The sequence below is a fragment of the Lolium rigidum genome, chromosome 6, assembly GCF_022539505.1.
Source record: "Lolium rigidum isolate FL_2022 chromosome 6, APGP_CSIRO_Lrig_0.1, whole genome shotgun sequence".
NCBI classification, from domain to species: domain Eukaryota; kingdom Viridiplantae; phylum Streptophyta; class Magnoliopsida; order Poales; family Poaceae; genus Lolium; species Lolium rigidum.
In genome coordinates, this window is record NC_061513.1 from 142429669 (window position 1) to 142444001 (window position 14333).

Below are 14333 nucleotides of genomic sequence, written 5' to 3' on the forward strand. Positions count from 1 at the left end.
GTCGGCTATAAGAGCATCTCCACTCGTCTCCCCACAGAGCCCCCCACGGCCACTTTTTTTTCATCCGGACGGCGAAAACGGCCCGGGCCGGCCCCGGTTCCTCGTTTTGATCCGGATTTGAGCCTATTTTCGTCCGGACTCCCCATGCCATCCTCGGTTTCTCGGGGTCTCCCGGGACTCCGGATGAAGCTAAACCAACCGCCCACGCCCACGTGTCTCCTCTTTCGTCCGGATTTCCCGAGCCATCCTCTTTTTCCCCGAGAAACGCCGCTTGGGGAGCACATGACTGGGAAACTACTCCTCCCCACGCCAAATCTTCCTCCAATCCGGACGAAAATTTCGCCGGATTTGGACGTGGGGAGCGCCAACGAGTGGGGATGCTCTAACAATTTGCCACATCATCTATAGTCAACTTATAGCTAGCATGTACAATAGTAAACTATAAAAGTCTAGTACGGAGGTGGCATTTTGGCACACGCGTGCATATGCACCCATTATATAAAATAATAAAAAACAATTTTAGAAATGTCAAAAAAAATCTGACATAAAATTTTTCTTATACATTGTGATATCCTATGTTCGTTCACAAGTTTTCGTGGGAAAATAACATTTTGTGTGGTGTGTACAAAAAGACAAAAAATGTCCCGTACGTAGTCGTGTTACAGCATTAAAATTTGTCTTTTTTACAGGAGCCACGTAAAAATGTTTTTTCTTTTGAAAACTTGTGTACCAACATAAAATGTCTAGATGTACATGTAAAAATTTAGTTTAGAATTTTTTAATACTTTAAAATGTGGATTCACATAATGGGAGCATATGCTCCTATGAGCCAAAGTGCATTTCCCGTCTAGTACGGAGTACTTTAACAATACATGGCCCATCTTTTAGTCTCACATAGTGCCTAGGAGCACGTGTAGAGCTGGCTATTAGATAGTACTAGCCCACTTCTCTTCTCTCTCCTAATCTCTCTCCTCCAACTAAGCAAACATATAATATTTTATCTCTTATAGCCAGCTGAGTGTACCTTATTGTACTTGCTCTGAGAACTCTAGAAACATCTTCGTCGACTCGTTTTGGCGCGCGCAGCTCCCGAGCGAATCCAATGAATTTTGACCGTTCTCTTAAAAAAGGAACTTTGACCGTTGGATCAAGCGTTGGAGAACCGATGTGCCAACGGCCAATAATTATGATCGTGCTAACCGATTTTCAACGTGATGATGAATTGATGTGACATTTGGCCGTACTAGTACGGTCTCATATTTTTGTATTACTTAGTACTTGGACTCGTGGCCAAATTCGAAATCTCATTCCAGCTGGCAAAACTTCCCGCCCGAAAAATACAAATATTTCACACGCTTCTAACTTCCCATTCTACCCTTGTAAAGATGACAACAATGTCCATGTATAAGTCGGTTGGTGGGGGGTCTACCCGTCATTTTTTTTCGATCACCACCTCTCTAGCTCCGGAAACCCCCCGAAAAATAATTCATTTCCCTCACTCTCTCCTCTGAGACCACCCACCGGAACTTCCCAAGTCCCTCTCTCTCCCACCTCCACGGCCACCGCACCGGAACATCCCCACCGGACTTCCCTGGCCTACCCGAGGCCTCGCGATCCTCGTCATCCGGATGTCTGCCGGAGCCGCTTCATCGACGCCGTCATCAACCGGACCGGATCATCCCCGCCGAACCTCGAAACCATATACTCATCCAGCAGTCTACCGCAGTCGTTTCGGCGGCGGTATCGTCCACCCAACCGGAGCCGCTTCGCCGGATCCGTCGTCCACCGCATCGGATCTAGCTCACCGACACCACTGTGCATTAACCGGATCTGCTTCACCGGCGCCGTGCACGATCTAAACTCTTCTACTCGTCGCTTTTCTATTGCTTGCCCGCAAGTTCTTGTTTAATCTTGGGGGAACCTCGTTTGTGCTAACGACGCGCTCGTTACGTTTTTGCGGATGAGATGAGTAACCATGAAGTGTAATGGCCGTCTCTCCAACCCCAAGTAGCACATGTAGCGTACTTCATCACCGGATCTATCAACCCCGTGAAGATCTCGCTGTGACTCCCACGCAGTGCTTCTCCTAATGTAAGTCCCTTGTTTTAGCGCCATGTTCTGGGTTCAGATGCTTGTTTTTCTGAAGCTCTTTTAGTTCATTCCTAGTTATGACCTTAACACCTTGCTATTTTCTACTTCATTGCTAACTTTAAGAGATTGAACATTTTGGTTTGCATTCCCTGCTCTGTAGATGTAGCCATCATAACTTCTATCTTGCTCAGTCGTTGTTACAAAAATTATAGGTATTATAGTAACATCCTGCTATTATTTCGTTCATGGCCAATTTTAAGTAATTGCACATGTTGGTTCGCATTCCTCGCTCTATAGCTTTTGGCATCGTAACTTCTATATTTGGTTTACATTCCCCGCTTCCGTAGATCTAGCCATCATAACTTTATCTTGCTCAGCCGTTGTTACAAAAATTATGGCCTGCTACTATGTTGTTTGTGCCAATTTTTTACTCCATGAACATGTTGGCTTGCATTCCCTATACTACAGGTGATGCCATTGTTTGTATCTAGTTCATTGTAAGCTAACAAAGTAAGGACTTAGTTTGGCATGCTATCACTCTGCTATCTAGCCTGTAGTACAAATATACTTGTCATACTACTAGATAATAATTTTGCGTGCCATCTTGTTCTTCAAAAGCTGCATTATTGACTTGTTACTCTGACTTGGCATGACGCTCACATATGGAAAGCTGAACATATTGGTTTGCATTCCCTCTTATACAAGTTCACAGGTGATCCCACTATATTCTGTATCCGGTCCATCCTAAGCTCCAAGCATTAACTATCCTCTATGTGTTGCTCATTACAAGTTTATATCCCGAAACATCTTGATTTGCATCCCCTTCACTATAAGTTCAGGAGTATTATTTAGTTCACGGCCAAAATGAAGTAATTGCACTTGGCACATGTTGGTTCACATTCCCTCCTCTTTAGCTTTTGCCATCGTAACTTCTATTTTTGGTTTACATTCCCTCGCTCTATAGATGTAGCCATCATAACTTCATCTTGCTCATCCTTGTTATAAAATTTATATCCTCGCTACTATGTTGTTCATGCCAATTTTGTACTCCCCGAACATGTTGGTTTGCATGGGACCTCGACAGATAGTAAGTCTCGTCGTTTCATTCTAACATGCTCGTTATATTGGTCGTTGGTATGCGGCATGCACTCTTTGTTTGCTTATTGTGCGCATTACAATGATCTTGTTATAACGACGAAATGATGAGTTCCAAATTCTTTGGCAAACAATATTGCGTTGTCTTTGCGTTTCCATTGTTGTCGTCTTAACTTGTAATGTCTTTGTTTCGTATATAGGTGCTCGCATGGACAACTTAAAAGATTGCCGTGATCGCTTCATTGTATTGCTAGGTTTAATTACCATTCAATTTCTCTCGCTTCGTAATATTTTTTCAAAGCCTTGCACCGATGTAATATTTAGTTAGTTTTTATAGTTCTTTCGCGCATTTTTTCTTTGGTGCTTGTGGTAAGTGAGGCTATCCGACGTAAATCAATGTCGCGTAAATATTCTCGCATTCTAAATCACGAATTCTCATCCCTTAAACGGCCCAATTAAGCGAAATCACATACGTGCCGGCCCGCAAAATCCTAAAGCGCCTTTTACGCCGCATATAAACAAAGAACTAAACGGGCTAGCCCACTTACTTATTGGGCCAGCCCACTTGATTTACTGTGGACCCCGCACTTTTATTGGTCCCGCCCACTTGCTTTAAGGTGGACCCCACCGACTACCGGGCCGGCCCACTAACTAGTTGGGCCAGCCCAATTGCTTTTGTGGTGGTCCCCACATACTAAATGGGCCGGCCTCGTAAGACGAAAGTGGGACCCACCTTGTTTTTGGCCCGCCCACAAGCATGTTGGGCCGCCCACTTGCTATATGGTGGACCCCACATACTAAATGGGCCGGCCCTTTGACAGAAAGTGGGACCCACCGTGCTTTTGGCCCGGCCCACTAGCGTGTTGGGCCTGCCCACTTGCTATACTGTGGACCCCACATACTAAATGGGCCGGCCCTTTAACAGAAAGTGGGACCCACTGCGTGTTGGCCCTGCCCACTATCTTGTTGGGCCGCCCACTTGCTATATGGTGGACCCCACATACTAAATGGGCCAGCCCTTTAACCGGAAAGTGGGACCCACTCGTGTTTTGGCCCGCCCACTATCTTGTTGGGCCGCCCACTTGCTATATGGTGGACCCCACATACTAAATGGGCCGACCCTTTAATCGGAAAGTGGGACCCACTGTGCTTTTGGCCCGCCCATCGGCTTGTTGGGCCAGCCCATTTGATCTAATGTGGACCCCACGTACTAAATGGGCCTGGTCCGATAGCAGGAAAGTGGGACCCACATGCTAATTGGGCCGCCCACTAACTTCTTGGGCCTGCCCGGCTTGCTTTAATGTGGACCCCACTTTGTAAATGGGCCGGCCCGATACCAGAAAGTGGGTCCCACATGTCTTGTGGGCCGGCTCCTTTGCCTCGTTGACCGGTCAAACGAGTGAATTCGGCCCGACCCACATGCTTAGCGGGCCGGCCCATTAAAGTTTTGACCGACCAACCTTAGAGGTTAGGCCCGGCCCACGTAACCAATGGACCAGCCCAGCCATATAGTTGACCGGTCAAACTAAGTCAGCCGGCCCGGCCCACAAACTTAATGGGCCGCCCGCTTAAGACGTGGCAGTGCCTCGTGTGGGCCTACCATCTACCACGGGGTTTCGACTCGGCTAACGCCGTTAACCGCGGCTAATGGCGTCCGCCACGTGTCGCTTGCATGACGTCGGCAATCAACGGGCTCCTGAAACACTTGGGCAACGGTCCGATTTTCCGTGGCGGAAGGGCGCCCAAGCGCGACGGACCGAAAAAATCGTCGTAGGACTTTGCTCGACGTGAGCTTCGACAACAGAACCCATATCGTCGGGTTAGGCCCATAGGCGACGAAAAATGCCCCTTAGTTGACGATTTTGGGACGTTGTCTATCAGAACTTTTCTTGTAGTGGTAGTTGAGTTTCCACCACACATAGCACGGTAGGCTTAAAACTCTTCACGAGATCGCAAAGCTCACGAACTTTCGCGTCGCTCCCTAGACCACGACAGTTCCAACATATGCAACTCATTGCGGTTGGCAGTGCTCCGCACCGGAGCCCGCCTTGTTGTGGTTTGCATCAATCTTCCTAGGTCTCTTCGAATCAGGTACATTGACAGGAGATGGAGGCACCCTCCCTTGTTGTTGTCCTCCACCGGTGAGACACCCTCTGGGCTCGTTACTCCCTCCATGCCAGTTCCATCCATCACAGGATGTGAGACATCAGTGATCCGCAGATCATTCTTGTTAGCCGTCTCAGTCTTGCTAGCATCAGAGGCTACCTCTCCTTGTGGGCGCTTACGCGAGTCCGATGTTCTTCCTCGACCTCGCCCTCGCCCTCCTCCACGTCCACCACGATTCCCTTCTGGTGCAAGTGCACGAACTCTCACACCAGAGGTTTGGGGGTGCCAGTCCTCCATAGGAGCTAGCATCCAATCCCCATACTGCTTGGCAACATCCTCGTGGACTCCATCTCCACACTCTTGTTCTCCATGGCCAAACAACCCACAAACCTCGCAAAACTTTTGTAGTTTCTCTTACATGACCTGAAACTGCAACCTCTCGCTTCCTTCAGGGTGTAATCCCACAAATCTTGTCAGTGGGTTGTTGACATCCAGTCTCACTCGAACACGAACGAAGCTAGTGCCGCTCGCTCCGAGTGCATAAAGATCAACGCTCTTCACCTCTCCAATCCGCGCTTCCATATCCCGAACAAGAGCTTCCTTTCGAAACAGCAGCGGAACACCATGCACTTGAGCCCATGCATAAATGTGATTCAGTGTGATCGACGTGGGATCCGCTATCCCATCATACGGCTCCAGCATGACCCCTTGTTGTCTGAAAATCCAGGGCCCATCCTCCATTGCCCTATTCCAATCTCCAAGGCATGAAACTTGAAGGACAAAAATATTATCCTCCAGGGGTCTAATAGAACACTTCTTGGCAAAACCCCACGCAACATCCATCCTTTGGAAGAAAGGTTGATTCCCAAAGTGCTTTGTTGTGTGTACTTTCACCACAGCCATCCAGCGCGCCCCTTCCTGCAGGTTAGCAAATTCCTCCTTGGGGAGGATCACATCATCTAGTTCCTCATCCTTCAACACTAGATTCTTCATCAAGTCCTGCAAAGCCGCCGGAGTCCTAGCCTCCGATGTTCCGCCCTCACGAGGGATCTTTGCCGCCATGGCAGAGCCCTCCAATTCCGAACCCTAAACCTCCTCGACCCCCTTCTCCCTGCACCGCCAAGGCCGGGTAGACGTACAAAGACGTCCCCTTGATCAGCCCGAACGGAACACATAGATCGAAGGAGAGGGCATTGAGGAGAAGAATCAGGTCGTTCGCTACCTTCCGCCATCAGATCGTCGGCGTGAGTCAAAACCATAATCGCCTACGGAGACCAAGAGGTTTGAAAAGCACACATGTTCTGATGTTTTTTTTTGTGAGAATCAGGGAGAAAATGATGTGAAAGAATGGACAACGGGCCATAGTCCACGGGATGTGAAAGAATGGATAACGGGCCATAGTCCACGGGCCGTTCTGACTGTGTATAGCCTCCCATGAATAACCAATTCTTCTCGGCCCATCCGCAAAATATCATCGTCATCCTCCACAGTCCAAGCACGCAGCCGAACACCACCGCCCCCTCACTGCTCCCCGCCCGCCTCCCCCCCCCCCCCCCGGCCTGCCTCCCGAAGAGGAGATAACGCAGGACAAGAAGGCAGGAGCAGGTGCTCGCGCTTTTCCTTCTCCGAATCCATCTGCTTCTACAGAGGATTTCCCCCTGTTTCTATCAGCGGCGAGGGCCACTTTTTTGTGTTCTTTGTTTTTTCTAGTTCTGCCACCTCCTGCCTGAGTTAGCGAGTTTCTCGGCGGGGAGTGCCTCCGGAAGAATGAAGTAGGGGTGCAACCTCACCGTCCGACCAGGGGCGATGGCGGCGGCGCCGCCAAACGCGAGCATGGGGCTGCTCAACCTCGGCGGGTGTGGGGTTCTGCTCCCCTCTTTACAGCCAAATTCTTGGCCGCGTCACGGGTTCTTGGTCCCGAGAAGGGACACCTCGGTGTGTTGGGGCTTGGTGAGAAGAGGCCGGGTTCTCGACCCCGGTTCCGGCGCTGCGGGTGCGTTGGCCAGCGGCGAGGCCGGCGCCGGTTCGTCGGAGCTGCGGCACATCGAGAAGGAGCTCACTTTTAGCCCCACATTCACCGACTATGTGAAGATGATGGAGTCGGTGAAGCTGGACAGGAGCAAGAGTTTCCAGGGCGGCGATTCGGATGGCCGGAGCCCGAGGAGGAGGTTCGCGGGTGACGGCGATGCATCAGCTGGCCGACGAGTGGGTAGGGAGGCAGCTGATCCAAGGGATAAACCATTTGAGAGGAAAAGAGGGGCTCTGAGGGACAGAGGAGGTAGGGGAGAGAGATCGGCAATGAATGACAGTCCTGGATTGGTGGGCAAACGAATGGGGCGTGATGCTGAAAATGGCAGTGATGGTCAGAGAAATGTTCAAGAGTATGTACAGAGAAGAATAGTTCGAGGCGAGCGGAGCGAATTTGGGGGCAGTATTGATAACAATGACAAGCAGTTTGCGTCATTTGAGAGGAAAAGAGGGGCTCTTAGGGACAGTGGGGGTGTCCAAGGTAGGAGAGAGAGATCGCCGATGAATGATAGTGCAGAAGAATTTACAGGATTGGTGGGGAAACGAATGGCGCGTGATGCTGAAGATAGCGGTAATGGTCAGGGAAAGGTTGAAGAATATGTACAGAGAAGAATAGTTCGAGGCGAGCGGAGCAAAATTGGGGTCAGTAACGATTACAATGACCGCAGCCAGTTTGCACCATATGTCAAGACTAAAGAAAATAGAGGTAGCATGGTTGTTCATGAATCACCAGGGAACACGCGTGACCAGTCAAATGCACGGAAGGATTTACAAGGACGGCCAACTTCTGCTGCAAGTCGTACTTCTGTCACGCGGGATAGCAGCATTATATTCACCAATTCTACAATAAATAAGGGGAGAGAAGATTTTACGAATGCAAGAAGTAGTCCTAGAGAGAGACAAATTTCCAGTAGCGAGGTCAATGCTGACAGTAATTTTCAAAGATACCAGCATAGAAAAGAAAGCCCAAGAAGAGATCTTGTAGACGGTAGGTTTAGAGATAATGACATGGACTATAGCAAGCCTACTGTAAGTAAAAGATACAGTAATACACATACAGTGTCTGAGAACTATGGTCGTCGAAGTGATAGTTTCGAACGTGGAAAACCTGAAACAATTCGAATGCAGAGAGGCGAAAATGTTCAGCCGGGGAAATTTGTTAGGAGGGATTCAATTGATGATAGGGCTGCTTTCAAGACTTTTGAGGCATTCACTGATGTCAGGAACAGGCCACGGGCTCTTCAAATGGAAATAGAAGAAAAAATTCAGAAATTAGCTAGCAGGTAATTTTTTTAATTCTAGTGTTTGAGTTATCGTAGTTCTCTGATGTATTGAATATTTATTCCAACAATTCTAATGAAGAAATAACTCTTCATATAACTTTTTGTTCAAATGCTTGAGTTATCATTGTTTTCTGCTCTAAGTTGAACGTAGTAGCCACTTATTGTTTGGCATGCATAATAGCCTCTCTTCTAATCTGGAAAAGATGGTCCATGATGGTAGGTTATATGTACTAATTAACATGATCCCATTGCTACTATTACCCTATTTATTTCAAATTGTATTTGAACTGCTCTTTATGTTTACTAGTGGCACAATTTACCATCGTTGACATCAACTATATGGTAACTCTGATATTGCTTAGTCTATATTTTGATTAATCCTTATCTAATACTAGATAATCATTCTAAAGATAATACCGAGCTTCTGGAAAGATACACTCAAACATATTTAAAAAAAATTATTGGTTATTTACATGTTATAAAGTAGTAATATGTATTCCTTAAAACTATCAGAGGCACTTAAAATTATTTCCAAGCTATTATTTACATCACAATTCTTCGATGCAAACTTATATACAGTTTGTTTGTGGAGAATTCTTTTTGGAATGTACATTGCGGACTGCAATCCATCAATGGAATTTGTGTGCTTAGCTGACTAAGAAAATATTTTTGTATCTCTTGCTTTCCACAAAATTGATTAAGATTAATCTTGTACAGTTGCTATTGTGTTAGTTAATTCCTTATAGTTCTTTATTTTTGAAGGCTCAATGCTACAGATGTAAATACTCCAGAGTGGAAATTCTCCAAGATGATTCATGATGCAGAAATCAAATTCACCGATCACTCTATACTAAGGGTTGTTCAAATATTGGGGCGTTATGGAAACTGGAAACGTGTTTTGCAAGTTGTCGAGTGGCTTCAATCACGTGAAAGATTCAAGTCCGACAAGAGCAGGTAAAGGAGTTGCCCACTTACATATATGTTCTTATCAATCGTAAACTGCATTTTTTGTTTTCATACCATGCATTTTAACTGCTTTGATGTATGTAGCACAGGTATAACATGTAATGAGTTGTTAACCAGATGAATAAGTTGGTTGATCTATTTGTGCATCCTTAAGTAGTTTCTTTAACTAATTTTGACCTCCATATGGGCTCATTAAATGCTTACAGTGTTTTGCATATGTGGTGCATATGATTTTTTATGAAAAGTACCTTCTGATGTAGGTATATTTATACAACAGTCCTTGATGTTCTTGGGAAGGCAAAGAGACCTTTCGAGGCGTTGAATGTATTTTACACCATGCTGGTATAACATGTACTTATCTTCATCTTGTTTTCTATAGAAATACTGATCTTCATCTTATGGGCATCTTATTTAAGGTTGTTCCTGTATTTCATTTGCAGGATCAATTGTCCTCTTATCCTGACATTGCGGCCTATCATTGTATTGCCGTTACTCTGGGGCAAGCTGGCCTTGTGAAAGAACTATTTGATGTGATTGATTGCATGCGTTCTCCTCCTAGGAAGAAGTTTATGGTTGGTCATGTTCAGAATTGGGATCCTCGGTTGGAACCAGACCTCATTGTATACAATGCGGTGAGTTTATTTGTAGCAACTGTGATATGTGAGTGGAATCAGTGCACCATGAACCAGGCATGTTGAAGGTTATTGATTATTTGGTATTCACTAGAACATGACTGCTTCTACTGCTATGTAGGTTTTGAATTCTTGTGTGCAACAAAAGCAATGGGAAGGGACATTCTGGGTGCTGCAACAGTTGAAAGAGAAGAATATTCGCCCAACAAATACAACATATGGTCTTGTAATGGAGGTATGCTGATTGTGATACAAGTGCAAATACAACATATCTCTCTCTATACTCTCCTACCCAACTATACTGGCCCATAAAGGGGCACTTATACAAACTTCTTCAGATTCTCTGGAAGATAACTGAACACCTTTCATTATATTTTCTATGGACAGAATATACATGAAAGTTGCTAAAATGTATTTTCTGTTGAAATTTTCCTGGCCTGGTTTCCTATGGGCTGCTGATTCTACATAATGTTTTATTCATATGTTTTCACTTGTAAAATTGCTACTCCCTCCGATCCAAATTAGTTGTCGCGGAGTTAGGCAAATGTTGCCTAAAATCTGTCTAGGTCATTGAACAGACAACTAATTTGGATCAGAGGTTGTACTTAAACTTGGTTTTTGTCCCAATATCATGCTATATGTTTTGGGCTCTTTATGCAGCATAATCCATTTTCAGCCTAGTTTAATTTCGTGGTAGTGCAGGCGATGCTTGTTTGTGGCAAGTATAACTTGGTGTATGAGTTCTTCGACAGGGTGAAGCAAAAATCAATACCTGGTGCGTTGAACTATAAAGGTAATAACTAGAACTTGAATACAGTTGTAGGTAAGACAAGTTCATGTCTCAAACCTCATCCTTGTTGCAGTTCTCGTAAATGCGCTTTGGAGAGAAGGAAAGATTGATGAAGCAGTCATGGCTGTGAAGGACATGGAAAATCGTGGAATTGTTGGTTCCGCTAGTCTCTATTATGATCTTGCTCGGTGCCTTTGCAGTGGAGGGCGGTCCAAAGAAGCACTTCTCCAGGTTTGGCCTCTGAAAACTGCAGTTAATATTTAACACACTTGCCATAGTTTATGTTGGTAGCAAAGCTCCTTACTTTCATCTTAATTTACTCCCAACTGTTGATTACGTTGAAAAATAAGTCGCAGAACATAAGTTTACACTCCGTGCTAGAACCAATGAATAATACATTCTGTTGGTTTGTATGATTTATTGTGATTTTACAATTCATTAGTTGCTATCATGGCCTCATGATGTTATTCTTGATTGTTCACTTGCAGAACTTATAGGTTTCAAATATTTTGTCCTCAATCAAGAAAGTACCAGATTGCGTAAAATCATATTTTGGTTGAAGTAGGCACCGTGTATATTTGGATAATGTGAAACAAGCAGTCAGAAAATACGGAATTAAGTTCTGCCATCTAATTTTCACTGCAGAGCTTTTGATTAATAGGGAAGTTTGAATCAGCTATCTAGGAAATGATAACACTCCGGGCCTTTCTGATTTAAAAAATTGCAATCTCATGCCCACTTGATTCCTACAGGATTGTGTTTAGATCAAAATTTGTTTGATTGAACCGTAGGAAAAACAAAGGATTCTTTCCAAGAGGTTGGAGTGGATAGGAAATTTCCATGAAATGTTAACATAGTGCAAAGGAGTCCTTGGGAAAAGTTCATATAGAATTAAATCGTACTCCCTCTGTTCCGTAATATAAGTTGTTATTACAACCTGCTAACTCATGTATTGGCTGTAATAACATCTTATATTATGGGATGGAAGGAGTACAAATAAAAAAAAACACATAGGAAAAATCCGTTGAATCATTAAAATTATGAACATTTTCTTAATCCTGCATTGTCAGTCTCATAAAGTTCCCAGAGAACATTTTTGGGCTAATGCCCAACTGCACTTGAACTATGTATCTATATTTATAACCCCGTAACCCTTCTATGCACTATTTGTGTAATGTTCTCTTGGAAAGAATCCTTTGTTTCTTTCCTCTTATGCACTTGAACAAAGGATTCTTTCGAGTGGAAAAACAAAAGTTACCCTTGTATGCACTATTTGTTTCTTTCCTCTTCAACTTTGTCTGATAGCAACTGTACTTCAGGTTGAGAAGATATGCAAGGTTGCGAAGAAACCACTGGTTGTTACTTACACAGGACTTATTCAAACTTGCATAGACAGTGGAAGCATGGAAAATGCTAAATACATATTCAACGAAATGTGCAACTACTGTTCACCTAATAATGTTACTTGCAACATCATGCTGAAGTCATACATAGATCATGGAATGTTTGAAGATGCAAAAAATCTACTGGGGAATATTCTAAGTGGCAGGATTCAGAGTAAAGGGGATTCGGGTCAACAAGCAATTGCAGACAAGTTTACTTTCAATACTTTCATGGACGCTTGTGCTGAAGCAAAAAAGTGGAATGACTTTGAGTATGCATTTCGCAAAATGTTATCTAATGGCTACCATTTTGAGGAACGAAGGCACCTCCGTATGGTACTTGATGCCTACAGGAATGGGAAGGTACTTATCTCATATGCTCAAGGTTCTGATTATCTAATTACTCATATGTCTAAAGCTGAAGTGTTCTGATTGGCCTTACGGTTACAATATAGGTCAAAAGGCCATATCAGAGTTCCTACCATTCAGTTTGAGATGTCTGTTAAACCTTTATCTGTATCTGTTCTCACCAAGGTGTCTGTTGTCCATCATTATTCAGGAACAGCTTCTGGAAGATGTATGGGACTACCTGTGTCGTCATGGCCGGGTTCCACCCGCCCCTATGATAATGGAAAGATTTTGCCTAAAACTGAGACAAGGTGACACAGCGACAGCACTCTCGTGCATCACTAGCTTCCAGGAGAGTAAGATACACACAGTTTCCTCTATGTCGTGGTTCAACTTGCTAAACCGAAACTCAGATCGCCTGAAGGAGGAGAGTATCGTCAATCTAGTCCATGAACTCAAGAACGAACTCGCAGCCTCAGGTAGCTCCTGCGGCTCTTTGTACCAAAATATTCTCAGTAGTTGTACAGAGTTCCTTTCTGGTGGAAAGACTCCTTCTGATGGACATATACCTTTATGTAATTCTTGACTGCTTTGTTAGCCTATTGTCAGTGGGAACCACTGGTTTGGTTACGACTTCATGCTCTTTCCGAATGAAATGCTTGTGAAAGTTGTTCAAGGCTGACTGATAGTATAATAGGCCGGGAATTGCACACTAGCACTTTGTTGGTTGGTTGCTGACTTATTGTTTCGTTTGGATATTTGGAGGAAGAAGTAACCTTGACACTGTCTCGTTGGTTATCATTTACCATTGGGCCTTAGTGATACATGGTGCTTGTCCCATCTAATAAATAATAATAGTATAACAGTGACAGTGTCAGCTGGTATCACTAGAGCTAGAATACACGAATGATGGGTACATGATAGCTACATGTTTTGAAATTTATGGGGCCAAATCACACCGGGATCTCCGAGTAAGTCCAGTTGCACGAGAGCCACTGTATTTGCAGGGTCTAAAACTATGTGCTTGTTTGGACACCAGGATGGGTCCAACTATCCAAGATCGTCTTCTATCCCAAAGGCTCCATGTGGAGAAATCTGTGCACCTGTCGTAAGGGCTACCCTCTGTTCCTACGTGTGGCTTGTACCGAGACAACGCGCTGATGCGCTTGTCGCGGTCGACGAATAGGTGGTGCCAAGTACTAGCCACACGGGACAAGACTGACTCAATTGTGGATGTTGGTGTCCTGCCATACTAGTCCTACGACTACCCCTATCAGACGCTGATAGCCAGCTAGAGGTGACGAAAAGCCCTTTTGGAGCTCGGGTTCTAGGGAAAATTTCTGAAACATATAATAACTATACATAGTTGTTTGTTAGTTACGTCTAAATTTACATCAGGATATCTTTTGAGTTTTAGTCATAAAAAAGACAAATATGGGAGCATTATTGAGTTTCCCCTCTTTTTAGAGTTTCACATGTTTATGATTTTTGTGTAGCCCAAAATACAAAGTATGACTTAACATAACAGTACAGGTTTGCAGAAAACATCTCTATGTATCCAGAGAGACCCCGAAAGAAAAAAGTGAACTGAGAGTGGAAATTTGCTCTACAA

The 14333-nt window shown here is 44.6% G+C and overlaps 1 protein-coding gene across 1 annotated transcript; it reads left to right on the plus strand.

Moving 5' to 3' along the window:
• The first annotated feature begins 6870 nt into the window (after nucleotides 1–6870).
• On the plus strand, nucleotides 6871–13377 carry LOC124659311 (pentatricopeptide repeat-containing protein At1g30610, chloroplastic-like). The gene is made up of 9 exons (XM_047197225.1): nucleotides 6871–8603; nucleotides 9366–9557; nucleotides 9830–9911; nucleotides 10010–10201; nucleotides 10323–10436; nucleotides 10904–10994; nucleotides 11065–11222; nucleotides 12311–12736; nucleotides 12933–13377. The coding sequence occupies exons 1-9, from the start codon at nucleotides 7099–7101 to the stop codon at nucleotides 13305–13307; spliced, it is 3135 nt and encodes a 1044-aa protein (XP_047053181.1). The 5' UTR covers nucleotides 6871–7098; the 3' UTR covers nucleotides 13308–13377.
• Nucleotides 13378–14333: the final 956 nt, after the last annotated feature.